A 27,912-nucleotide genomic window follows, 5' to 3' on the forward strand; every position below is an offset into this window, starting at 1 on the left:
TGGCTTTTTCCACTCAAGGTTGGTGTTTTTGAGTGGGACTGGAGATGAGTCTTTCAGGGCTGTCTTCAAACTGAGATCATGAGATGTCTATCTCCTAAGTAGCTAGTATTACAGCCTTCCTCATTAGTATTTGTGATCTTTTGTTGTTGTTGTTGTTTGGTTTTTAGGTTTAAGTTCTGTCCCATAGGAAAGACACTGCCACTAATAACATTAATATGGCATTAAGAGCATTAATAAGGGTAAAATTTTAAGTATTAACAAATTGAAATGCCATTTGAGTGATTGAAGAGCTTTTACTATGGGAAGCAGACATAGGTACAAAAATAGAATTTAAAGCTTCAGTTTGTGTTTTGTGATGTTATCTGCTCAATATTTTTTCTCAAATCTTTAACATCTTTTCCAGTTTGATGATCTAAACCTGAACTCTTCTGATAATCAAAATGGAGGAGGGAGTTCAGTGAGCAGTAAGTTGTTTCTTAAATTATAGTATTTATCAGCTTATTTCTTAAATCATTGGACTTAAGTCACCTTAATATTTAAAAGTAGGGATATTCTCAGTTACAGTACAGTTAACTAAATTAATCAATACAATTTAACTACATTTAAACTATTCTTGAAAAACATAAGTTCAGAAGAAAGAAGGCATTATAAGCCCGTGCCAGTGGCTCATGCCTGTAATCCTAGCTACTCAGGAGGCTGAGATCTGAGGATCACGGTTCAAAGCCAGCCCAGGCAGGAAAGTCCATGAAATTCTTATCTCCAATAAACCACCAGAAAACTGGAAGTGGTGCTGTAGCTTAAGTGGTAGAGTGCTAGCCTTGAGCTGAAGAGCTGAGGGACAGCGCTTAGGCCCAGAGGTCTTAAAAAAAAAAAAAAAAGGCATTATGGTGTTTGTACATCCCTTCTGAATTACTTTGTTTTGTCTTGTACATTTTGGGGCATGATTAATGGGTGGTCTTTCTTAAGAAATTCTGAGATTTAATGATGAAATTAAGTTCTACTGATACTTGGGTAGTAGTAGACTCTGATAAACTCTTTAGAAGAATTAGATTTAAAGAAGCCTTCTTTTGGAAATAATGGGTCTACACTCTTTCTGGAATATTTGATGAGGCATTTGGTGGTTATTTTACAGCAATTGGTAGACACTCTGGAAAACCTTTAATTTTAATTTTAAGGTTACTTTTCATTATATTAATTCCTTATGCAAATTTAATTTTGAATTTTAAATTCGGAGGAAATTAAAATGGGTTTACTTAAGTTTTCAGATAATGATAGCTTTTCACCTCAACTGATTTTTTTTTTCCAGTTATAAGTGTAAGCAGTTGATGATTTTAATAGCTTAAAATTAACTTACTGAGCTGGACATGGGTAGCTCATGCCTACATAATTCTAGCAACTTAGGAGACTGAGATCTGAAGATCACATTTCAAAGCCATTCAAGGCAGCAAAGTTTCTGAGATTTTTATCTCCAATTAGCCATCAAAAAGATATTGCTCAAGTGGTAAAGTGTTAGTCTTGAGTCAAAAAGTTAGGAACAATGACCAGATTCTGAGTTCAAATACTAGTACCAACACACACACACACATACAAACACACAAATTAACATTTTAAAGACACAGTGGAGCTGTGGATATAGTGCTATGACTTCAAATCCTGGTTCTGGAAAAAAAATTAAAATCAATGCCTATTCCTTTAAATCATGTCTAGCTTTATTTATTTAGTATTACTGTTAGCAATAGAAACAAAGTATTATTCTGGGAAATTGATATTTTGGGAAAAACTTGTATGTTGGAAAATACTATAAGCTCTCAATATTACATTTTCTCCTTTAGAAGGGCGCTATATACCTCCTCATTTAAGAAACAGAGAAGCATCTAAAGGTATGTCGTATGGCAGGATGGGTAAACTTGATTTTTACTTTTTAAAAGTTAAAGAATAGAGGAAAATAATACAACTTTGTAAATGTAAACATTGAGCTGGGATGTAGCTCAGTGGCAAAATGCTTGCCTACTTAATGCAACATCCTGGATTTGATCCCCAGTATCAAAAGAGAAAAAAAAAAGAAATATGTGTATATAGCTTTAAAAAATGCAAATTTGCTGGGTGCCAATGGCTCATGCCTGTAATCCTAGCTACACTGAGCAGGCTGAGATCTGAGAATTAAGGTTCAAAACTAGTCAAGGCAGTAAAGTCCATGAGACTCTTTTCTCCAATTAACCACCAGAAAAATGGAATTGGTGCTGAGGCTTAATATAGTAGAGCACTAGCCTGAAGCTGAGGAGCTAAGTGACAGTGGCCAGGCCCAGAGTTCAAGCCCCATGATATATCAAAAAACAAAGAAAAGCAATACGTTTTTTCTTGGTACTGGATTTTTTTTTTTTTTTCCCCTGTGCTGCCTTCTTTTGCTTTTAGAGCTGGGAAGGTGGCTCAGTGGTAGAGGTCTTGCCTTGTGTGCATGAGGCCCTGGATTTAATCCTCAGCACCAAATAAGCAGAAAAAGCCCAGAAGTGGCCCTGTGGCTCAAGTGGTAGAGTGCTAGCTTTGAGTAAAAGAGCTCAGTGACAGCATCCTGGCACCAAGTTCAAGAACCTCAGCAAGAGAAAAAATAAAGAATTTGCTTTTCTAACTTTGGAAACATTATAGAACGCTAAATCATGAATAGTCTTATTTGCTTTGACAGAGTAGTCCCATGGGTTTAGATTATCTATATTTGCATTATATTATCAAGTACTTAATTTATAAATATTAACAAGAAAGTGTGTAGGTTTGGTTATGTCTTGCAACTGTAGTCCTAGCTACTCAGGAGGCTGAGATCTGAGGATCATGGTTCAAAGACAATCTGGGAGTAAAATCTGTGAGACTCTAATTAACCACCAAACCAGAAGTGGCACTGTGGCTCAACTGGTAGAACGCTCACCTAGAGCTGAAGAGCTCAGGGATAGCGCGCAGACCTAAAGTTCCAGCCCCACAGCCACTAACAAAAAACAAAAATAAAACATAAAAAGTCTGTTGGGACCCCACCTCCAAAATAATAATAATAATAGTAATAATAATAGTATCTACAGGCCCCTCTGTTATAGAATGCTAGTCAAGAAAGGACAAGGCAGAGTTCAAACCACAAAAGAAAAATATTATTGGAATAATAGTATGAACACTATGTATTGACCAGAGATAACAAAATTTACAGGAGAAGGAAAGGTCAGGAAAAGTACTTAAAGCCAACAGGAAAGAAAATGTTGATAAAGACAGAAAGGCTCTGAAGATTGTGATTGTCCATATAGTATATGTTATGTATGTTGCCTAAAAATTTATGTGAGTATCCTTATTATGAAATTACTGCAGAATTTCTTTCATTATGGTCATGCATAATATTCTGAATGTGTCTCACAAGAATTACATCTCCATTCCATGCTCCATGCTTCAAAAAGATTGTCAGAAATGTAGGACTTTCTGATGGAAGGGAAATACCTTTAACAATTTTTGTTAGCTTCCCCCACCCCCCATTCTGGGGCTTGTACAGGGCCTGGTGCCAGCCCTGAGTTCTATTGCTGAAGGCTAACACTCTACCACTACAACTACAACTTCCGGGTAATTGAAGATAGTTCACAGCCTTTCCTGCCTGGTTTCTCAACCTATAATCTTAGTTATTCAGAAGGCTGAGACCTGGGGATAAAAGATTAAAAGCTAGCCCAGAAAGACAAATCAGAGATACTTCCCCCACCCCCCCAATTAAACAGCAAAAAGCAGAAAGTGAGGTATGTCCCACATGGCAGAGCTCCAGCATTGAGCAAAAAGCAGAGTAGAAGCGAGAGGCCCTGAAGTTGTACTACCATGAAAAAAATAAAACAAAACAGCTGTTTGTGAGGAAAGCATTGACTTTTTTTTTTGGGGGGGGGGGTCCAGTCATGGGGCCTGAACTCTGGGCCTGGGCACTTTCCCTCAGCTCTTCAGCTCTAGGCTAGCACTCTACCACTTGAGCCACAAGCGCCACTTCCGGCTTTTTTCTTTCTGCTTATGTGGTGCTGAGGAATTGAACCCAGGGCCTCATGCATGCAAGGCAAGCGCTCTACCACTGAGCCACCTTCCCAGCCCAAGCATTGGCTTTTAATCCCACTAGGATCATTTAGAAGGTAATAGCTATATACCTGAAGATGGGAATAATAAAGTATTATCAGCTTCTAAACTTTGCCTTTTTCTTCAAGGACTCTATGATAAGGACAGTTCAGGATGGAGCTCTAGTAAAGATAAGGATGCATACAACAGTTTTGAATCTTGTGACACAAGAGGAAAGTCCAGTTATTTTAGTGATCGTGGGAACAGTTCAAGAGGAAGGTAAGAACTTAGGTTACACATGTATACATAAAAATATCTCTGTCTCCAATTGGCGAGCAAAATGCTGGAGTAAATGTGTGGCTTTAGTTATGAAATATCAGCCAGAAGCACACAAATATGTAAACTTGACATTATATGCATTGATTCTTAAGCATATCTTCCTCAACAGATGATCTATTAGATTTAAGCAAAATGTTCATACACGGGCTGGGAAGGTGGCTCAGTGATAGAGCACTTGCCTTGCATGCCTGAGGCCCTGGGTTCGATTCCTCAGCACCACATAAGCAAAAAGAAAAAAAGCCGGAAGTGGCGCTGTGGCACAAGTGGTAGAGCGCTAGCCTTGCGCTGAAGAGCTGAGGGATAGCGCTCAGGCCCAGAGTTCAGGCCCCACGACAGGACCCCAAAACAAACAAACAAACAAACAAAAACAAAAATGTTCATACACTTAATCTAGTTAAAGTCTTTTGGGGGGGGGTGTTCCGGTCATGGGGCCTGAACTCTGGGCCTGGGCGCTGTCCCTCAGCTCTTCAGCTCAAGGCTAGTGCTGTACCACTTGAGCCACAGCACCACTTCCAGCTTTTTTCTTTTTTTTTTTTTTTTTGGGGGGGGGTCCAGTTGTGGGGCCTGAACTCTGGGCCTGGGCACTGTCCCTCAGCTCCTCAGCTCAAGGCTAGCGCTCTACCACTTGAGCCACAGCGCCACTTCTGACTTTTTTTCTTTTTGCTTACGTGGTGCTAGGAATCAAACCCAGAGCCTCTGGCATGCAAGGCAAGTGCTCCACCACTGAGCCAACTTCCCAGGCCCCTAGTTAAAATCTTTTTTAAATTAGACGAAATTGAAATCAGATGAAATAAAAATAGTATGACAGATACAATTCTTCTACATAGTTGAGGTATTTATATTTTTACCTAGTTTTTAAATAATTTTGGCTCTACTGGGTTTGAAAGCAGTGTGTCCTGTTTGCTAAGGCAGTCCCTCTATTATTTGAGCCATCTTGGCTTTAGTTGTTTTTTGGATAGTTTTCAGAGTAGCTAGGAGGATTACATTAACTCTTATCTAATTAATTTAATACTATGTTATTTTTAAACATTTGAACACTATATTTAAAAATTTATAAAAAGGAGTTAGCTTTGTATAAGTTAAGTAATAAATACTATATATTTAAAAATTATGATAAATTCCCTTTGTCAAAAGAACACTTCACAAATAATGCTAGTACTGAATTATTGACATAATAGATAAGTGCAAATTTTGTGTGTAAGAGATACTAGCTTTTTTTTTTTTTTTTGGTCAGTCATGGAGCTTGAACTCTGGGCCTGCGCACTGTCCTTGAGCTCTTCAACTGTAGGCAAGTACTCTACCTTTTGAGCCACAGTGCCACTTCCAGTTTCCTGGTGATAAATTGGAGATAAGAGTCTCACAGCAGGCTGGGAAGGTGGCTCAGTTGGTAGAGTGCTTGCCTCACATACAGGAGGCCCTGGGTTCGATTCCTCAGCACAAAAAAAAAAAAAAAAAAAAAACAGAAAAAGCTGCACATGGTGCTGACTCAAGTGGTAGAGCTCTCGCCTTGAGCTGAAGAGCTGAGGGATAATGCTCAGGCCCCTTGACTGAGAAATAAATAAATAAATAAAAAGAGGCTCACAGACTTTCTTGCCAGGATTGGCTTTGAACCATGATCCTTAGATCTCAGCTTCCTGAATACCTAGAATTACAGGCATGAGCCACCAGCACCCAGCAGGAGATACTAGCTTTTAGTTCAGTCTCTTGCTAGGGAGGCATACCTTTTCCTTTTTTTGTTTTAGTTATTTTTTAGATTTTTGTTTGTTTTTTGCCTATTACCAGCCTTAACCCTAACCCTCTTATCTTTGCCTCCAAAGTAGCTTGGATTATAGGCATTTGTTACTTTTAGAAATGTTAAACAGTTGAGCTAAACAAAGCACAGGTGGCTTACATATATGATTCCAGTTACTCAGGAGGCTGCAATCTGTGTTACCCAGCCCAGGTAAGAAAGTTCATGATACTCTTTTCTCTAACAAGCAAAAAACCTAAAGTAGAGTTGTGGCTTCAAATGGTATTGAAAGCTACAGGGCAAAGTCCAGTTGCTGACTTAAGCCCTCATCCCAGCACACACAGTAAAAAAAATTCAATTAACACCCAGGTACCCATCTTTTTTATTTTATTTTTTTGCCAGAATCATGGCTAGAACTCAGGGCCTGGGTACTATTCGTGAGCTTCTTTTGCTCAAGGTTAGTGCTATACTGTTTTGTTTTTGTTTTAATCAGTTGTGGGGCTTGAACTCTAGGTCTAGGCGCTGTCCCTGAGCTCTTCAGCTCAGGGCTAGTGCTCTACCACTTGAGCCACAGTGCTACTTCCAACATTTTCTGTTTATGTGGTGCTGAGATTCGAACCCAGGGCCTCATGCATGCAAGGAAAACACTCCTGCTGAGCCACCTTCCCAGCTCCTGCTCTACTGTTTTCAGCCACATCAACATTTCCAGTTTTGGGGGGTTTAGCCCAGCGGAAGGGTGTCCGCCCGGCGCGCACAAGACCCTGGGTTCGTTCCTCAGCCCTGGGGAAAAAAACAAAAACAAAAATATTTCCAGTTTTCTGTTAGTTAATTGAAGATGAGTCAGCAGACTTTTTTTTTTTTAATTAATAAGGTTTTTTTTTAATTGTGAAAATACCATACAGAGGGGTTACAATTACATGAGTAAAGTAATGAGAACATTTCTTTTTTTTGTTTGTTTGTTTGGGGGGGAGGGGGGTCCAGTCATGGGGCCTGAACTCTGGGCCTGGGCGCTGTCTCTCAGCTCTTCAGCTCAAGGCTAGCACTTTACCACTTGAGCCACAGTGCTACTTCTAGTTTTTTTCTTTTTGCTTATGTGGTGCTGAGGAATCGAACCCAGGGCCTCATGCATGCAAGGCAAGCACTCTACCACTGAGCCACCTTCCCAGCCCATGAGTACATTTCTTTTTTTTTTTTTTTAATGTTTTGTTATTGTGAAAATACTGTACACCGAGGGGTTACAATTACATGGGCAAGATAATGAGTACATTTCTTATCAAGCATTGTAGCCTCCTTTGTTTCCCCTTCCCATCCCTTCCCTCACCCCCCGCAATTCCTCCCCCTCCATCAAAGTTGTAAAGTTTGTTTTTCCACATAAGGATTTGTACATCTCATTGTTGCAATGGATCCAAAAATATGGAACGCTTCATGAATTTGGGTGTCATCCTTGCACAGGGGCCATGCTAATCTTCTCTGTATTGTTCCAATTTTAGTGTATGTGCTGCCTAAGCGAACACCCAGGAGTACATTTCTTATCAAGCATTGTTGCCTCCTGCTTTGCTTCCCCTTATCTTCCCTGCCCTCCCAACTCCCCTCCAGCAGACTTTTCTACTATGGCTGGCTTCAAACAACAATCCTCTGCCCTCAGACTCATGAGTAGCTAGGATTACATGTATGAGCCACTAATGCCTGGCTTACCCAGGTACCTACCTTTCTAGAAATGATAGTTCCATATTGTAAATTTCACATTATTTATGTGCAGATTTGATGATCGTGGTAGGAGTGACTATGATGGTATTGGCAATCGTGGTGACAGAACTAGCTTTGGCAAATTTGAGCGAAGTGGACATAGTCGTTGGTGTGACAAATCAGATGAAGATGATTGGTCAATACCTCTTCCACCAAACGAACGCCTAGAGCAGTAAGTTAGTTTTTGAAATGTATGTTAATGTGGTAAAACTTTTAACTTACTATATAACATATAATAATTTTTATTTCAGGGAGCTTTTTTCTGGAGGGAACACTGGGATTAACTTTGAAAAATATGATGATATACCAGTAGAAGCAACGGGCAATAACTGTCCTCCACATATTGAAAATGTGAGTTTTTGTTTTCCTTTTTATTAATTTCTTAGTCTGTTGGTTAATTTTGTCCGTCATGGGCTTGAACTTGTGGCCTGGCCTGGGTACTTTCTCTGAGCTCTTTTGTTCAAGGCTAGCTCCCTACCACTTGGAGCCACAGCACCACTTCTGTTTTCTAATGGTTAATTGTAGATGAGTCTCACAGATTTTTCAGCTTGACTAGGCTGTGAACCACTATCTTCAGTAGCTATGAACCACCATTGCCCAGTTTTTAAAATGTGTGATATGAAGAAAAAAATGAGGTTACTATTATGCATAATCTTGAAATAGAATATATGTCAAATGTAAGAACCTGAATTTCTTGAGTATTTGTATTAGACCAAGAATTTTTCATTTTGTTAAAAAGGTACTCTAAATACTGGCCTAAATCAATCTAATATAGAAATATTAAAAATTATTTAATTGGGTTACTTTAATTATACTACTGTAAAATAAAAATCGCTGTAGATTAGTTGGGCATTGGGGGCTTACACCTGTAATTCTAACTACTTAGGAGGCTGAGATCTGAGTTTCAAAGTTCAAAGCCAGCCTGGGTAGGAAAGTCCATTAGACCTTCCCCCTCTCCCCCGCCCCCCCCAAGTCCTGGGATGTTTTCCCTGAACTTCTTTGTGCTCAAGGCTAGCACTCTACCATCTGAGCAACAGTGCCACTTCTGGGCTTTTTCTGAGAATTTTTTTTTTTTTTGGTCGGTCGTGGGGCTTGAACTCTGGGTTTGGGCGCTGTCCCTCAGCTCTTCAGCTCAAGGCAAGCACTCTACCCCTGGAGCCACAGCACCACTTTCTTCTGAGTAATTTATTTGAAAGAGGAGTCTCACAGACTTTCCTGCCCAGGCTGGCTTTGAACTGCCATCCTTAGATCTCAGCCTCCTGACTAGCTATGATTACAGGCATAAGCCACCAGTGCGCCGCCCACGAATTCTTAACCTTCAATTAACCAACAAAAAATCAGAAGTAGAAATGTGGTTCAAATTGTAGAGTGAGAACCTTAAGCAAAAAAGCTCAGGGCCATTCCCCAAACTCTCAAATCCCATTACTGGCACACACATATCTCCCTTGACCCCCAAATTGCTATAGATACAACATTTCTATTTCTATTGACCTGACTCACCTTCTTTCACAGTTCAGTGATGTAGAGATGGGAGAGATTATCATGGGGAACATTGAGCTTACTCGTTACACTCGCCCTACCCCAGTGCAAAAACATGCTATTCCTATTATCAAAGAAAAAAGAGATTTAATGGCTTGTGCTCAGACAGGTAAGTTTTCTTGTTAAAGAATAATTTAATTGGGATTAGATGTAAACTAGTATTTTCTTTAGGAAAGCCTGTGTATTCTATTTTTATGGGGTTTTGTTGTTTTTTGGGGTTTGTTGGTCTTGGGGCTTGAACTTCGCCTGGGTTCTGTCCCTCAGCTCTTCAGCTCAAGGCTAGTGCTCTACCACTTGAACCCCAGGGCCACTTCTAGTTTTCTGGTAGTTAATTGGAGATAAGAGTCTCACAGACTTTTCCTGCCTGGTCTGGCTTCAAACCACAGTCCTTAGATCTGTCTCCTGAGTAGCTAGGATTACAGGTGTGAGCCCTCGGTGTACCTGGCTATTTGTGTGGTTTTGATGATAGTTGGGGTATGCCTTTTTTTATTAGTCATTTGAATCTTTGAATGAAACCAGTGTTTTTTTTTTTTAGATCATTAGGTCTTTCAGGCAGCCTTTAGCAAACTGCTACTTCATGAAAAAAATTGTGAATATGGTAGAAGGAGAAGTAGCAGTTTAAATACAAAATGTAAAATCAGAAAAAAATATGAAAACTATAAAAAAGTGTGCACTCCAGTTTTTGGGGAATAGTATAGTCAGAGAAGTGTAGAATTCCTTAACAGTTTGACTATTGGTGAAATAAATAGTAAAAAATTATTTATACATTGTGTGTTACATGTTTACATGAATATATACTTACCTTCCTTTGCCATAAGAAACTTGTCTCTTTTTTAGGTAGTTACTACTACAATTAACAAATCTGTAGACCAAACTAGTACTTTTTTTGGGGGGGGGGCGGTCCGGTTGTGGGGCCTGAACTGTGGGCCTGGGCGCTGTCCCTCAGCTCTTCAGCTCAAGACTAGTGCTTTAGCACTTGAGCCACAGCGCCACTTCCGGCTTTTTTCTTTTTGCTTATGTGGTGCTGAGGAATTGAACCCAGGGCCTCATGCATACAAGGCAAGCACTCTACCACTGAGCCACCTTCCCAGCCCCAAACTAGTACCTTTATCTAAGAAAAACTTCATTGCCGGCTACTAGTAGTCATGTTTATAATACTAACTACTCAGGAGGCTGATTTATGAGGATTGCAGTTTGAAGCTAGCTCAGGCAGGAAAGATTAGGAGACTCTTATCTCCAACTAAACACCAAAAAGCCGGAAAGGGAGCTTTGTTGATTCACGTGGTAAAGTGCTTTGTTTCAATCCTTTGGCTGGTTTTTGTTTTTGTTTGTTGTTGTTGTTGTTGTCCTGAGCTTTTTGCTTAAGGCTAGCACTCTACCACTTTGAGCCACAGCTTCACTTCTGGTTTTGGAGTGGTTAATTGGAGCTTAGAGTTCACAGATTTTCCTGCTCTAGTGGCTTAGAACCATGATGTTAGATCTCAGCCTTCTGAGAAGCTGGAACTACAGGAGTGAGCCACTGGCACCCATCTTCTGGCTGTTTTTTGTTTGTTTTTTTTTTTAATGACCTAGGGAGGTAAGGGGGAAGTTAGTTCTCTTGTGGTAGGAAGGATGTTTGAATTTTAGTACTGGTAATCAAACCCAAGACACTGTACTTTCTGGCAAATGCTTCTCCACTGAGCTATATCTCAGCCCATTCTGATTGTTTTACTGAAAAAATAATAATAAATCAACTTAAGAACTAACAATTTTTCTCTCACAGAATAAGATTAATTCTCTTTAAATGAAATTGTTAAGCCATGCCTTTTTTAAACAGGGTCTGGAAAAACAGCAGCATTTCTTCTACCCATATTGAGTCAAATATACACAGATGGTCCAGGAGAGGCTTTACAGGCTGTGAAGGTAAAAGCTTATTTGTAATGTAATAAGTTGTTTGGCCAAGAATTGGTACAGTTCTTTAAGTGGAGCCAGTTGTACATTATTTTCTGGTAATTTAGATTATAAAAGGCATCTTGTTCTGATAATCTTTGAAACAATGAAGGGAAAGTATTGAGGCTGGAAATATGGTTTTGTGGTAGAGTGCTTGCCTAGCATTCATGAAGTCTTGGGTTCAATTCCTCAATATCACATAAACAGAAAAAGCCAGAGGTGGCACTGTGGCTCAAGTGATAGAGTGCTAGCCTCCAACAAAAGAAGCTCAGAGATAGTGCTCAGGTCCCCAGATAAAGCCCCAGAACTGGCAAATAAATAAATAGATGGAAAGTATTTGATTTTATCTGTTATACTTACTCTTAGGAAAATGGAAGATATGGGCGCCGCAAGCAATACCCAATCTCCTTGGTGTTGGCCCCAACAAGAGAATTGGCTGTACAAATCTATGAGGAAGCCAGAAAAGTAAATAAGCCTTTGATGGTTGCTTTATTTTTTTATTTTATTTTTATTTTTTTTGGGTCAGCTCGTGGGGCTTGAACTCTGGGCCTGGGCGCTGTCCCTCAGCTCTTCAGCTCAAGGCTAACTCTGTACCACTTGAACCACAGTGCCACTTCCGGCTTTTTTCTTTATGTGGTGCTGAGGAATTGAACCCAGGGCCTCATGCATGCAAGGCAAGCGCTCTACCACTGAGCCACCTTCCCAGCCCCCTGATTGTTGCTTTATATATCTATCATAATATTTCCAAGACTAATAAAATTTTTTGCTTATAGTTTTCCTACCGGTCTAGAGTTCGTCCTTGTGTAGTATATGGTGGTGCTGAAATTGGGCAGCAGATTCGGGATTTAGAACGTGGATGCCACTTGTTAGTAGCTACTCCTGGGCGTCTACTGGATATGATGGAAAGAGGAAAAATTGGCTTAGACTTCTGCAAGTATGTTAGTTTTTACAAATAATAATTTTTTTTTGTAATAGTAGTGCTATCTAAATTTTTTAATTGTTAGGTCATTCCCTCTTTTAGTACTTTATGTCTTAATTTTAATAATTTTCCCACAGTTTTTGAAAATGGCAGTGAAAAGAGGAATTTTAACAGATATTTTGTGATTCTGCTTAGTACCTAACTAGGTTAGCATAGTTAATTTTAGAAACATCATACTCAGTAGGTTTATGACATATAGCCAGTGGCTTGCCTGAATCCAACTGTTTTCCATTAACAGATACTTAGTGTTGGATGAAGCTGATAGAATGCTGGATATGGGCTTTGAGCCTCAAATAAGACGAATAGTTGAACAAGATACAATGCCACCAAAGGGTGTTCGTCACACTATGATGTTTAGTGCTACTTTTCCTAAGGAGATTCAGGTATTACTTATTACTCCTCTGGAATGTTGATGTTTTTAGGTAATTGTCTTAAAGTAATTTATGTATTATAATAGATAATTTAAGTGTTTCCCCCCCACACACACTTTTTCAGATGCTTGCTCGTGACTTCCTGGATGAATATATCTTTCTTGCTGTAGGTAGAGTTGGCTCTACTTCGGAGAACATCACACAAAAAGTAGTTTGGGTAGAAGATTCAGACAAAAGGTCATTTCTGCTTGATCTTTTAAATGCAACAAGTAAGACTATATCATAATATCTGTTAGATGTAATGATATCCTTTTGACCTCTTAACTCTTCAACTCCCTTTTTTCTCCAATGTCTTTTAAAGGAAACAGAATGGGTAAGTCAATTTGATAATTAGGTGATAATGTCAAGTCACTGTTGACAAGTTCTGATTTTTCAGGGAAAGATTCACTGACTTTAGTGTTTGTGGAGACCAAAAAAGGTGCAGATTCTCTGGAAGATTACTTACAACATGAAGGATATGCATGTACAAGCATTCATGGAGATCGATCACAGAGAGATCGGGAGGAGGCCCTTTACCAGTTCAGATCAGGAAAAAGCCCAATCCTAGTGGCTACTGCTGTGTGTATCTTTTTTTTTTTTTTAACTTAATCATTTGTGAATTATGCTTTCTTTGAATTAATGTTTGTTTTTGTTTTTAGGTGGCAGCAAGAGGTCTTGACATTTCAAATGTCAAACATGTTATCAATTTTGATTTGCCAAATGACATTGAAGAATATGTGCATCGTATTGGACGTACAGGGCGTGTAGGAAACCTTGGTAGAGTGTTTTGATTTTTTTCTTTTTTAGTGCAAATCCACACTCAGGGTTTGAGCCCTGCCCCCTGAGTATGTTATGTTCAAAGCCAGCACTCCACTACTTGAGCCTTAGCTGTACTTCAGCTTTTTGGTGTTTAATTGGACAAGAACCTCACAGGCTTTCTTGCCTGGGTAGCTTCAAACATCGAAACTTATGAGTAGGTAGGATTAAAGCTGTGAGCTAGGGAAGCTTAGTTGATTTTTTTTTTTTTTTTTTTTTCTTAATGACAGCCATTGGGTCTTGCTTTCAGGCCTGGGCAATGTCCCGAGCTCTTTTGCTCAAGGCTAACACTCTGCCACTTTCTGCCATTTGTTACTTCCAGTTTTCTGGAGGTTAATTTGAGATGAGTCTCATAAGCTTTTCCTGCCTGGCTAACTTTGAACCATGATTCTCAAAGCTCAGCTTCCTGAGTAGCTAAGGTGATGGGCATATATATATGTGTGTGTGTGTGTGTGTGTGTGTATGTATATATATATATACACACACATATACATATATATATATACATATATAATTACCAAAGTATTGACACAGTATCTTAAAAGTTAACCCTTCATTTTTAGAAGAAACTTAAGTAATAAGCTGATGAAGTTTTTTGTTTCAGTCTCTAAATTTCAAACAGAAAAATGTTTCTTTGTATCACTACATTATAGGCAACTTAGACATTTAAGTATTTTCATTAAAATTTTAGGGCTTGCCACATCATTTTTCAATGAAAGAAATACAAATATCACCAAGGATTTGTTGGATCTTCTTATTGAAGCTAAACAAGCAGTGCCATCTTGGTTGGAAAGTATGGCTTATGAACACCATTACAAGGGAGGCAGTCGTGGACGTTCTAAGAGGTAGACATAATTTTTAGCATTTATTCTGTTACTTATTTGAGCAAGAAGCTATCTTGTTAATTAATTAATTATAAATGATTTTTTTTTCTTGTCAGTCATGGGCTTGAAGTCACAGTCTGGGCACTGTCACTGAGCTCTTTTGCTCAGTTAGTGTTCTATCATGTTAGACACAGTGCCACTTCTGGTTTTAATTGGAGATGTTTCTTAAGGACTTAAGGAATCTACCTGCCCCAACCAGGTAGATTCTCAGATCTCAGCCTCCTGAGTAGGCAGGATTACATGAGCCACAAGGGCCTAGCTAGTAAATTCAATCTAATTTTTAGTTAATTTAATTGTAATTTTAAAATTCTGTGGATAAGTAATAGTTGTTAGAGTGACAGAATAAAGTATCTTTACTGATGAAGCTTTGGATATAACCATTAAAATAAACAGATCACACTAGAAATTAAATTGAAAAATCAAACTGAGAATTGGGAAACTTGAATAGAAATAGCCATTGTACTTGAATTTCATACTCATGCATTACTACACAATGTCTTTCCTTAAATAGTAGATTCAGTGGAGGATTCGGTGCCAGAGACTATAGACAAAGTAGTGGTTCCAGCAATTCTGGCTTTAGTAGTAATCGTGCCAGCAGCAGCCGCAGTGGTGGAAGTGGTCATGGTAGTAACAGAGGACTTGCTGGAGGTAATATTAAGCTTTCTTTTGAAGTTATAACACACATACACATGTATGCCTACACTCACCTATGGGTCATATTTTCTAAAGCACAGTTCGTTTATTGCCCTTACTTGAGATTTGTACTCAGGGTATAGGCTCTTCTTTCTTGTTAAAAAGTGACATTTTTATCACTTCAGCCATGTTTGCTTATTCCTGTTTAGCAGGAGAAGAGTTTCAGGAACACTTTTGCCTTATATCTTTGAACCAGTTGAGCTCTAAGGAGCTCAACTTCTGAAATAGGAATACAGGTAGGAGCTATCAACTGGAGTTTAGTTATTGAAGAATACAAAATACAACTGATAATTTCCAGGTTACTTTTTTCTTGGTGGTTATGGATTTAATTCAGAGTCCCTTGCTTGCTAGACAACCACATCCCTTATTTCCATTTTTCTTTGTTGTTTTTGTTGTCTCCTTCCCCCACACCCGCCTTGGTCATGGGGTGTGAATTCTGGGCCTAGACACTGTCCCTCATCTCTTCAGCTCAAGGCTGGCACTCTACCATTTGAGCCACAGCCCCACTTCCCGTCTTCTGGTAGTTAATTGGAGATGAGAGTTTCACAGTTTTTCCTGCGTGGGCTAGCTTTGAACTGAGATACTCATATCCCAGCCTTCTGAGTAGCTTGGATTACAGGTGTGAGCCACTGGCACCCAGCTTGTTGCTGCCTCTTGTGCCAGCATTGGCAGTTGAATTCAGAGCCTGGACCATCCATTAGCTTTTTGTTAAAGGCAAGTTGCTCTACCACTAAGCTACAGTTCCACTTCCAGCATTTGCTGATTAGCTGGAGACTTGTCTCAAAACCTTCCCTGCCCAGATATGCTTCAGATTGTCATCCTCAGATCTCAGGCTCCTGAGTTGGGAAGAATACAGATGTGAGTCCCTGGTGGGTGCTCAGGTTACCTTTGCTTTTTTTTTTTTTTTCTTTTGTTGGTCATGGCCTGAATTCTGGGACTGGGCGCTTTCCCTCAGTTCTTCAGCTCAAGGCTAGCACTCTACCACTTGAGCCACAGCACCACTTCCAGCTTTTTTCTTTTTGCTTATATGGTGCTGAGGAATCGAACCCAGGGCCTCATGCATGCAAGGCAAGCGCTCTACCACTGAGCCACCTCCCCAGCCCCTAAATTACATTTTTTTAATAGGCTTAAGCCACCATGAACAACTTTGGATGAGAAGGAATATCATAAACTTCTTTTACCTCTAGCAGTGTTTCTTTTTTTTTTTTTTTAAAGCACTTTATTGTCAAGATGATGTACAGAGGGGTTACAGTTACATACACAAAGTAGTGAGTTTCTTCTTTTTTTTTGGTCGGTCATGAGGCCTGAACTCTGGGCCTGGGCGCTGTCCCTCAGCTCTTCAGCTCAAAGCTAGTGCTCTACCGCTTGAGCCACAGCGCCACTTCTGGCTTTTTTCTTTTTGCTTATGTGGTGCTGAGGAATTGAACCCAGGGCCTCATGCATGCAAGGCAAGCGCTCTACCACTGAGCCACCTTGCCAGCCCCGTGAGTTTCTTCTTTTCTCTCTCTTTTTCTTTTTCTTTCTTTCTGTCTCTGTCCTTTCTTTCCTTCTTTAGTTCTTTCGTTCTTTATTTCTTTCTTTCCTTCTTTCTTTCCCATGGTTGAGCATTGTCCTTGAGCTTCTTTTTTGCTCAAGGCTGCCACTCTACCTCTTGAGCCACAGCACCACTTCCAGTTTATGTGGTACTGAGGAATTGAACCCAGGGCTTCATACATGCTAAGCAAGTACTCTGCCACTAAGCCACATTCCCAGCCATAAATATATTTCTTGTTGAATTTGTTACTCCCTCCCTCATTTTTCTTCCACTTTCTCCCCCTCAATTCTCGTATAGCAGTACTTCTGATCTTAAACATCAACAAGTTATAGAAAAGGAAAGATATTAACAATAGATGACTTATTTTCTCCTTTTAAACATTTCTTGATAGGTGGATATGGAGCATTCTACAATAGTGATGGATATGGAGGAAATTATAACTCCCAAGGGGTTGACTGGTGGGGCAACTGAACCTGCAGCAAAGTCATCCTCTTATACGTTAATATGAAAACCACGTGTAACTTTAGCCAGACAACGTATCCTGTAGCTTCAAGTACTTGCAATACATGACCAGCCATGATTCTCCTGAAGATACTAAAGGAGCTCAGTCACAAGAAGAAATGAAAGGAACAACGAGCATACCTGTTCAGAACTTGATTTGAAGAAAACCTGTAGTGTGGATTAACTCATCTCCTGCTTAGTCCCACCCCAAAACTGTATTATAATTTTGTGACTGAGAATCATTTGTTAATGGACTATGACTTCACTTCAGACAACTTACTATTTTGATGTCCTGTTGGCTCAGTAACGTTGAAAATATCAATTCTTTTGACCAAATAAATTTAATAAACTTGGGCTAAAATCACACCTTGGCACACAAGTGTGTTATAAATTACCAAAAATCTTCATTCATATATTTTATGTAAAGGAAAAACATAATAGCCTGCACTATGACTCTTTAAATATATGTGGGCTGTGGAAAGAAATATTTTATAGCATAGTGTTCAATGTGGCAAACTGTAGTATCTGTTCTGATTTTGCTTAGCATACTCTAAAGCCAGTGGATATACAGTATATACTCATAATACTCTTTAAAGTTAAAGCAAGCAAATACAGTAATTCCTGACAATACAGGCTTTGTTGAAGTTTGTTCTTAACTAGTGCTAGTCTTGAGTTTGGGGCAAGAGTATAAACATTATATAGCAGGCTTTATATGAACACATTCACAGGCCTGGAGGTCTGGATTAGTTGGGATAAAACTAGCCAATGAACAAAAGCATCAGGTTCTGGTTTCAGATCTTAAAGTAAAAGAAATGAGTATAAATTCGCATTACTCTGTCAGCAGCTACCTGAAATGTTAAAATGGCTTATACTTGTAGACTTGGTAAACCTCAAGAATAACAAATTGAAATCCTTGAGATACTACATGTTGGATCATATGATAAACACTTTAAACAGTGCATTTTAATGTGTTTTAGTTGCATTGGTTTTCATTGTTTTTATAATCTCTTAAATTTGGCCAAAGATGAAATTGTCCACTAAAAATGCCTTTTTCACTTGAGATATAACCAGAGTACAACAATCTGTAAATTATTATAGAAATAAGCTAACAGAAATTTCTTTTTTTTTTAATTGTGAAAATACTGTACAGCAGGGTTACATGGGCAAGGTAATGAGTATATTTCTTAACAAGCATTGTTGCCTCCTCCTTTGTTTCCCCTTCCCATCCTTTCCCATCTCCCCTCACCCCCAGAAATTAAAGTAAAATAAATAGGTATTTAAATGTGCTGTGCAATGTTCTAAATATTTATTGAGGTAAGTATACTTGACAGTATTCATGTGTTATGGTGCTATTTCAGTTAGTATAGTTTAGACTATTGTACATTTTCCCTATAACTTTTAACAAAGAACTTACTTTATTACAAATTTACAGACATATTTATTGTCTTGTGTAAATAAGGGCAACTTGTCAAGAACTGTAGTCTAAATTTTTGTGTGGGACCTTGGAACAACAATTTAGAAGAAAAGTGTTTGCACATAACAGGTCTAAAGCACTTTATGCTGAATATTTTGATAGATATTTTTATAATTCTAAGAGGGATTCTTTGAAAGTTTAAAGAAGTTGGCCAAAAAAACAGTACAAAAATATTGGCACTTGGACTAGGAATGTGGTTTAGTGCCTAGCATGCATGAAGCCCTGAATTAAATTCCTCAGTACCACATAAACAGAAAAGGCCAGAAGTGGTACTGTGGGTCAAGTGGTAGAGTTCTAGCCTTGAGCAAAAGAAGCTCAGGGATAATGCCCAGGCCCTGAGTTCAAGCCCCAGGATTTGCAAATACACACACACACACAACATCAAGTACCTATAGGTAATGTGAACTTTACTTTGGAGTGGGGTACTCCTGAGGCTTTAGCTCAGGGCCTAGGTGCCATCCCTGCTTTGCACACAGCAAGTGCTCTACCACTTGAGCCACAGCTCCACTTCTAGCTTTTTGGTGGTTAATTGGAGATAAGAATCTCATGAATTGTACTTCTATCCTCAAATCTCAGCCTCCTGAGTAGTTTGGCTTATAGGTTTGAACCAGTAGTGCACAGCTGACAGTGTGAGCTTTTTTTTTTTTTTTTTGTCGGTCATGGGGCTTGAACTCTGGGCCTGGGCGCTGTCCCTCAGCTCTTCAGCTCAAGGCGAACGCTCTACCACTTGAGCTACAGTGCCACTTCCGGTTTTCTGGTGGTTATTGGAGATAGGAGTCTCACAGTCTTTCCTGCCCGGGCTGGCTTTGAACTGTGATCCTCAGATCTCAGCCTCCTGAGTAGCTAGGATTACAGGCGTGAGCCACCAGCGCCCGGCTCAGTGTGAGCTTTTAATGTTAAGTACTATTAGAATTTTATCAACTTAAACAGACCCAGCATTTAACAAATATAGCTGTAAAAATTAGAGATCAAATTAGTAATTTGGAATTAATATAAGCCAGACTTTGATATACTTAAGGCATTGATGAAAAAGCTTTTAAACATCTATATTCTCAGTGGTTCTTTGAATTTTGTTTAGATAAGTGTTTTATTCTGTTCAGTTTTCTGTGGACTGTCTGGCATACTTCAGTCATCTATATATAGTTATTTTTGTGTGTAGCCATGATCAGGACTTCATCAGGAGGAATATTTCCCATTTATTTACTGTATTCAACTTGCAAAATGTACATATTGAAATACAAGTTACTATAAGTTTAGCATTACTTTATTATATTTAGTTTTGTGTGCCCATATGCTATAAAAAGTGGAAGCCGGGCGCTGGTGGCTCACGCCTGTAATCCTAGCTACTCAGGAGGCTCAGATCTGAGGATCGCGGTTCAAAGCCAGCCCGGGCAGGAGAGACCGAGACTCCTATCTCCAATAAACCACCAGAAAACCGGAAGTGGTGCTGTAGCTCAAGTGGTAGAGCACTCGCCTTGAGCTGAAGAGCTGAGGGACAGCGCCCAGGCCCAGAGTTCAAGTCCCATGACCAACAACAACAACAAAAAAGTGGAGCACAATCTTCTGCTATAAATTGTGGCTTAATACTGAATTTTTGGAGTGGGGGACTTGAACTCCTTGGTACTTAGGGGCTGTCCCTGAGCTTTCTTGCTAAGCTCTACTTCCCACTATTTTTTTTTTGTTGTTGTTTTGGGGTGCTTAACTGGAGATGAGAGTTTCATCCATTTTTCTGTCCAGTTTGGCTTTGAACCATGATCCTCAGATCTCAGTCTCCTGAGTAGCTAGGATTATAGGTACAAGCCACCTGCACCCAACTTTAAAAAAAAGATGTTAAGGGACTCGGAAGGTGGCTCAGTGGTAGAGAGCTTGTCTTGCATGCATGAGGCCCTGAGTTCAATTCCTCAGCACCACATAGCAAAAAGAAAAAAAGCTGGAAGTGGCGCTGTGGCTCAAGTGTTAGAGCGCTAGCCTTGAGCTAAAGAGCTGAGGGACAGCACCCAGGCTCAGAGTTCAGGCCCCACGACCAGACCCAAAACAAACAAAAAATGTTTAAAATAGTTGATGCTACTGTTACTGTGCCTTGTTTCAATAACAGGTGAACTGGGCTGGGAAGGTGGCTCAGTGGTAGAGGCCTTACCTTGCATGCATGACGCCCTGGGTTCGATTCCTTAGCACCACCTAAGCAGAAAAAGCCAGGAGTGGTGGCATGGCTCAAGTGGTAGAACTCTAGCCTTGAGCTCTGAAGAGGTAAGGGACAATGCCCAGGCCCAGAGTTCAGGCCCCACGACTGACAAAAAACGTTTCAATAACCGATGAACTTAGAGTAGATTGGACTCTAGAGAAATAGAGATTTCAATTCAAATATTGTACATTTGTAAGGCTAGCATATATATTTTGATATGAAGTATACAACTATCTCCCTTTTTGTTTCTTTGTGATATTGAAATGTGAGCCCAGCCTTTTGCTTTCCTGGCATATGTTCTATGTTGAGGACTCTTTCTGTTTAGTTTGATTTTCATATTTTTGCTCAGCTTAGAAAAGCAATCCAGCCTCTACTGAGTAGCTGGAAATATGCATGACAGCTATCTTGAATAGCAACTTTTTTTTAATTGTGAAAATACTGTACAGGGGTTACAATTACATGGGCAAGATAATGAGTACATTTCTTATCACGTATTGTTGCCTCCTCCTTTGTTTCCTCTTCCCATCCCTTCCCATCTCCCACCCACCTTGAGCCTCACACAGATATAAGGAATGTGTCTCATATTTTTAAGATAGAAAGTATTTTACTCATATTTCACAGGTTGTACTATATACATACTTTCAAAGTTTTTGTTCAGTGGAGACATCAGTAGCATGATGCTTTTTTTTTTTTTTTTTGTCAGTTGTGGTGCTTAAACTCTGAGCCTAGCACCAGATGAGAGGCATAGTTCAAGTAGTTACTGAGGTGTGTGTGTGTGTGTGTGTGTGTGGTGTGTGTGTGTGTGTGTATGTGAGTGCGCATGTACATGTGTACACATATATACATATGCATATATACATATTTACACATCAGTATTAACTAAAAGAACCTAAAAAATACTAGTCAATAAGAAAAGAAAGGGCTGGGAAAGTGACTTAGTGGTACAGCACTTGCCTTGCATGCCTGAGGCCCTCAGCACCACATAAGAAAAATGCGGGCAGTGGCACTGTGGCTCAAGTGGTAGAGCGCTAACCTTGAGCTGAAGAGCTGAGGGACAGCGCCCAGGCCCGGAGTTGAGGCCCTACAACCGGACCCCCCCCCAAAAAAAAATAATAAAAAGGAGAGGCCTTTAAAATGTCCTGACTTGTAGTTAATCTAAATAAATAGTTTTATGGAATGCTAGTTGGCTCACACCTGCACTTAGCTATTTTGGAGTCAGATACCTAAAGATTGCAGTTTAAAGACAGCCAGGGAAGAAACATCCTTCAAACAAATCTCCAATGGTCAAAAAAAAAAAAAAAGCTGGAAGTAGAAATGTGGCTCCAGCAGAGCACTTGCCTTGAATAAAAAATCTAAGGTTGAGTATGAGGCCCTGAGTTCAAGCCCCTACCAACACAAAATTGACAAAAGGGTTGCCTACTTAATAGTCTTCACCTAACACAGCCAAGTGTTTTAATAGCTAACAAGGAGTTAACAATCTACAGCTTCTAACTAATCTCAGCATTTTTAAAGTAAAATTTTCAAATAATGCTTTCAATGAAAATTTAATGGCCTTAGCTACTCATTGCTCTAGCAATGTTACTTGCTGAGTGCCCAAAGAAAGAAGGTGTCTGGCTGGGAATGTACCTAAGTGGTAGAGTGCCTACCATGCATGAATGGAAGCTCTGGGTTTGATTGTCGCTACCATATAAACATAACACCAGACATGGTTCTATCGCTCAAGTGGCAGAGTGCTATTCTTGGACAAAAGAAGCTCAGACAGTTCAAGTCAAGTTCAAGTCCCAAGCAAAAATAAAAAAGAAAAGAAAAAAAGTAGGTTCTTAACATCAGTTTTAGTATTCATCTTGCAAGAAAGCAGAATAATTGATTAATCTATGTGGTAAGAGCCCAAGTAAGAAACCATTTTGCTAATGTCAATACTGAAAAAATTCTGGAATGCCAAGTAATAGAAAGTATATTGAGACAGAGGTAGCTTAGTGGTAGAGTGCTTGCCTTGCATGCATGAGGCCCTGGTTTGATTCCTCAGCACCACATAAGCAAAAAAACTGGAAGTAGTGCTATGGCTCAAATGGTGGAGCACTTGCCTTGAGCTGAAGAGCTGAGGGACAGCACGCAGGCCCAGAGTTCAGGCCCCAGGACCAACAACAACAACAAAAAAGTTATTGATTTACTCTTTATGGGGGGAAGGGAAAAATAGGGTTCTTAAGATTATAACTCAGGGCCTTATGTTTTTACTAGGCTGACACTATTTAGCCACACCTCTACCCTGTTTGTGTTGATTTTGGTTTGGGGGTATTTTTTTGTCAGTTGTGGAGCGTTGGGCCAATGCCTACAGTTAATTGGAGATAAAAGCTTCATGGCCTTTCCTGCCCAGGCAGGCTTTGAACCATGTCCCTTAGATCTCAGCCTCCTGAATAGGATTACAGTGTATGCTACTGGTGGCCAGCTCCCAGCTGTGTTGTTTATTTTTTAGATGGGGTCTTACAAATTTCTGCCCACATCAACCTTAAACCATATCCTTTAGCTTTCAATCTCTCCAATACCTAGGATTACAGGGTTAAGCCTCTGGCACACATTTTTGGCTGCTTCAGAACTTCCAGTCTACTCATTTTACTTCATATCTCAATTGTATCCCTTACAGAAAATGTTTCTACCCACGACCGACCAAAAAAAAAAAAAAAAGAAAATGTTTCTAGATGGTCCTTAATGTAAAATATGCTGTATTTCCAGGTAACTTACATCTTGAGATCTGTGAGCTATTTATATGGATATGAGTTCCTTTATTATTGGACCAGAATAGGTGTTTGCTGATAAAGTTATATACCTTTACAACAACAACTAGACAATTTGAAAGTTTCTGATTTTTTCTTATATAGGACCTATTCAGATTGAGGTCAACAAGCAGCAATTGCTGCTCAAATTAGCTCCTGGACACTTACTTGGAGCCCATGAAGGATTATTTTGTTCTATTCTTCTTTGGTTCAATTCTTGGAAGTCTTTCCAATGTTTTTGCTTGAAAGTTGCCAGGATGCATACTCGATTGTGCTCAAAGCAGTTGACAACTGGCTAGGCATAGTTCAGGGATAGAGCACGTACTTTGCATTTGTGAGGGCTAGGTTCAATCTCCTGTTAGTGGTATATACTTATAATCTACATCTTGGTATGCTAAAGCAAGAACATGAAAAGGCCCGCCTTGGGCTAGCTACAAATTCAGATCCTAGCTCAACAACAACAGAAGATTTCTACTGAGAAAAGTTTGCTGACAGGTTCACTGTTAGTCATAGTAAGTAAAATACTAGTTTTTAAGGGATTTAAGATTAACAAGATAGGAACAATTTTTTCTTTTCTTTTCTTTTCTTTTTTTTTTTTGGTCCCAGTCTTGTAGCTTAAACTTAGAGCCTAGGAACTTTCCCAGAGATTTCTTTCTATGGCTAGCATTCTACCACTTGAGCCACCTCCACTTATGGATTTTGTGTGTGTGTGTATGTGTGGTTAATTGGAGCTAAAAATCTCACATGCTCAGTGCCAGTGTCTTGTGCCTATAATCCTAGCAACATGGGAGGCTGAGATCTGAGTTCTGTGGCAGTCCAGGTTAAAAAAAATGTATTACTCATCTCCAAACCAGGTGCTGGTAGCTCACACCTGTAATCCTAGCTACTCAGTTGGTTGAGATCTGAGGATCGAGATTCAAAGCCAGCCTAAACAGGAAAGCCCATGAGACTGATCTCCAATTAACCACCATAAAACTAAAAGTAGCACTATGAAGCCAGAGGTAGAGCACTAGTCTTGAGCTGAAGAGCTGAGGGATAGCACCCAGGCCCCACAACCAACAACAATAACAAAAAGACATCTCCAGTTAACCATCAGAAAAACTAGAAGTAGTGCTATGGCTCAAAGTGTTAGAGTTCAGGAACAGAGTGCAGGCCCTGAGTTCAATCCCTACACCAACAGTAAATAGTTTCACAGACTTTCCCAGTTGGCTTTGAACCATAATCCTCAGATTGAAGCCTTCTAAGAAGCTTGGACTATAGGTGTGAGCCATTGGTTCCCAGTGAAATTTTTCATTATGGTATTCAATCAGTTCTCTCAATTCAGATAAATAGAAGTCATTCTCTCATACATTGATAGGAAAACATGCATAAGGAAAAGAAAATATTTTAAATGGAGCATGATTCCTTCTTTTCTCCAGTTGGCAACAGTGAACAAAACAATGTTCAACTTATTGTTTCTATCACAGGAAAAAAATTCAAGATGTCGGGCTGGGAAGGTGGCTCAGTGGTAGAGCGCTTGCCTTGCATGCTCGAGGCCCTGGGTTCGATTCCTCAGCACCACATAAGCAAAAAGAAAAAGCCGGAAGGGGTGCTGTGGCTCAAGTGGTAGAGCGCTAGCCTTGAGCTGAAGAGCTGAGGGACAGCGCCCAGGCCCAGAGTTCAGGCCCTACAACCAGACCCCCTCCCCCCAAAAAAATAAATAAAATAAATGTTATAAAAAAAATTCAAAATGTCTATATAAAGAATATTTACATAGGCTGGGAAGGTGGCTCAGTGATAGAGCACTTACCTTGCATGCATAAGGCCCTGGGCTCGATTCCTCAGCACCACATAAGGAGAAAAAAAAAAGCTGAAAGTGGCACTGTGACTCAAGTGGTAGAGCTCTAACCTTGAGCCGAAGAGCTAAGGGACAGCACCCAGGCCCAGAGTTCAGGCCCCACAACCAGACACGCCCCCCCCCCAAAAAAAAAAGAATATTTACAGAACTATAGAGAGAACTAGATAGTCATATATAAGTAATTGGAAAATTTTTACTTCCCTATTTTCAATCATGACTAGAATATCCAAGCAGAAAATCAGCAATTGAACTCTTGTGTGTGTGTGTGTGTGTGTGTGTGTGTGTGGTGTGTGTGTGTGTGTGTGTGTATCTCAAATAGAACCCACGTACAGAAAATCTAGTCAATTGGCAGTGAAACATTATAGCAGTATATATGACAAAATTTAAGATTAAAATTATACCAGATAACCTTTCCAAAAACAGCATGACATGATACTAGAAAGTACGGGAGAAATTTTCAAAAATGTACAAGTCAACACATTCGTAAGCAACTCACAGGTCAAATGAAAATTTAAAAGCTGGACAAAAAAAAGAAAATAGGAATACATCTTAAAATGGGATAAAACCAAAAAGTTCTAAGATAAAAATAGTCTTCATTAAATACATGTATTTTCATATATATGTGTATATATTTACAAGGAGCTATAGAACTGGATGTTGGTGGCTCATGCCTATAATCCTAGTTATTCAGGAGGCTGAGATCAGAGGATCCTGGTAAGCCAACCTCAGCTAGGATTACAGGCATGAGCTACCCAGCTATAACTCATTTTTATTGGTGAATAACATAATAACATAATCATTATATATGCACAAAATTAATAAACAGAAAGATTATGGTTACATAAGCCAGGCAAAAAGGAGAATGTTACCCCTTCTGTTGCTCTCTCTCCAGTTTTTCCTTCTCATCCTACCTACAAGTTATATAGCTCATTTTCAACATAGTGTCGAGTGAGTACCATTGCTGCATTTGTTTACCCTTTTACCCTCCATTTCTGGGCCTCCTCTTACATTCCTAAAGATATAAATAATGCAAAAAGAAAAGAAAAGAAAAACAACAAAAAAAGATAAAACTTCTTGTTTCCATTTCCTGGTGTTTATTTTGGTAAATATTATTCTGTATTATCAGAAGCATAAACATAAAACATTTCTTATTCATAGTTATTAAGATTATAACACTTATTCTATATTAATTGAATTATCAACAATCTGGACCATATGATTTGTATTTATTTTTGTTGGTCACAGGGCTTGATCTCAGAGTCCACGCTGTCCCTGAGTTCCTTTTTTTTTTGGGTCCGGTTATGCGGCCTGAACTCAGCCTGGGCACTGTCCCTCGGCTCTTCAGCTCAAGGCTAGCCCTCTACTACTTGAGGTATAGCACCACTTCCAGCTTTTGTTTTTTCTTCTACTTATGTGGTACTGAGGAATGAACCCAGGGCCTCATGCATGCAAGGCAAGTGCTTTACCACTGAGCCACCTTCCCAGCCTCTGTCCCTGATTTATTTTGCACAAGCGTAGCTCTCTACCACTTTGAACTAAATACAGCACCACTTCTGGTTTTCTAGTGGTTAATTAGAGATAAGAGTCTCCTGGGCCTTCCTGCCTAGACTAGCTTTGAACTAAGATCTTCAGACCTCAGCCTCCTGAGTAAGATACAGACTCATGCTTCATAAATACCCAACTTAAGACTACATGATCTTTTAGCTTTGCGTCAAATTTACCTTTTTTCTCTTAAGCTTTTTTGCTCGTGCCTGATGCTCCAATACTTCAGTCATCCTTCTAGTCTGGTAGTCTGCTGGTCAATAAGAGGCAGAATCTTTTATGTTTTCTGCTTGGTCTGGCTTGAAATCTCAGGGTACTCAGCCTCCTGATTGGAGGATTAAAGATGTGAGTACCAGTGCAGTACCATGTTTAGCTTATATAATTACCTTACACATTTAATATTTACCAACATCAGTTGTTGTTTATTTTCATTCTAGGGAGAAGAGTGTTACCAGCTATAATCTGATAAGGGATTAATATCCAGAACATATAAGCAATAAGGAAGGAAACTAAACCAAATCAATAATCCAATTAATTGGAAAAGGAGCTAAATAGGACTTCTTAGAAGTAAGGATAGCCAATAAACACATGAACAAAGGCTCCACCTCCCCAGGCATAAATCAAAACAACTCATTGTCAACTATATGGCTATTATCAAGAATACAAAACAAGCCAGGTGCTGGTGGTTCACACCTTTAAGCCTTGCTAATAAGGAGGCTGAGGGCTGGGAAGGTGGCTCAGTGGGAGAGCACTTGCCTTGCATGCATGAGGCCCTGGGTTCCATTCCTCAGCACCACATAGGCAAAAAGAAAAAAGCTGGAAGTGGCGCTGTGTGGCTCAAGTGGTAGAGCGCTAGCTTTGAGCTGAAGAGCTGAGGGACAGTGCCCAGGCCTACAGTTCAGCCCCATGACCCGACCCAAAAAAAAAAGGAGGCTGAGATCTGAGGACCACAGC

General features: G+C 39.6%; 1 protein-coding gene and 1 non-coding gene across 7 annotated transcripts in view; one reads left to right on the forward strand and one right to left on the reverse strand.

Moving 5' to 3' along the window:
• LOC138823805 (ATP-dependent RNA helicase DDX3X-like) overlaps positions 1 to 18,420 on the forward strand; it is a 107,048-nt gene extending 88,628 nt beyond the window's left edge. For all 6 annotated transcript variants that reach the window (XM_070017359.1, XM_070017358.1, XM_070017360.1 and 3 more), the window contains 16 exons: positions 404 to 464; positions 1,833 to 1,880; positions 4,203 to 4,332; positions 7,881 to 8,039; positions 8,119 to 8,218; positions 9,380 to 9,515; positions 11,223 to 11,308; positions 11,702 to 11,800; positions 12,109 to 12,269; positions 12,553 to 12,697; positions 12,810 to 12,954; positions 13,122 to 13,303; positions 13,384 to 13,501; positions 14,232 to 14,385; positions 14,936 to 15,072; positions 17,043 to 18,420. In XM_070017359.1, coding sequence (XP_069873460.1) covers positions 404 to 464; positions 1,833 to 1,880; positions 4,203 to 4,332; positions 7,881 to 8,039; positions 8,119 to 8,218; positions 9,380 to 9,515; positions 11,223 to 11,308; positions 11,702 to 11,800; positions 12,109 to 12,269; positions 12,553 to 12,697; positions 12,810 to 12,954; positions 13,122 to 13,303; positions 13,384 to 13,501; positions 14,232 to 14,385; positions 14,936 to 15,072; positions 17,043 to 17,122 — 1,941 coding nt within the window. In that variant the 3' untranslated portion in view covers positions 17,123 to 18,420. The remainder of the gene's footprint in view (positions 1 to 403; positions 465 to 1,832; positions 1,881 to 4,202; positions 4,333 to 7,880; positions 8,040 to 8,118; positions 8,219 to 9,379; positions 9,516 to 11,222; positions 11,309 to 11,701; positions 11,801 to 12,108; positions 12,270 to 12,552; positions 12,698 to 12,809; positions 12,955 to 13,121; positions 13,304 to 13,383; positions 13,502 to 14,231; positions 14,386 to 14,935; positions 15,073 to 17,042) is intronic.
• On the reverse strand, positions 7,529 to 7,635 carry LOC138823815 (U6 spliceosomal RNA). The gene has a single exon (XR_011370907.1). It is a non-coding gene; the product is annotated as a U6 spliceosomal RNA (small nuclear RNA).
• Positions 18,421 to 27,912: the final 9,492 nt, after the last annotated feature.

Source organism: Dipodomys merriami, unplaced genomic scaffold, assembly GCF_024711535.1.
Source record: "Dipodomys merriami isolate MVZ:Mamm:240054 unplaced genomic scaffold, mDipMer1.0.p SCAF_123, whole genome shotgun sequence".
NCBI classification, from domain to species: domain Eukaryota; kingdom Metazoa; phylum Chordata; class Mammalia; order Rodentia; family Heteromyidae; genus Dipodomys; species Dipodomys merriami.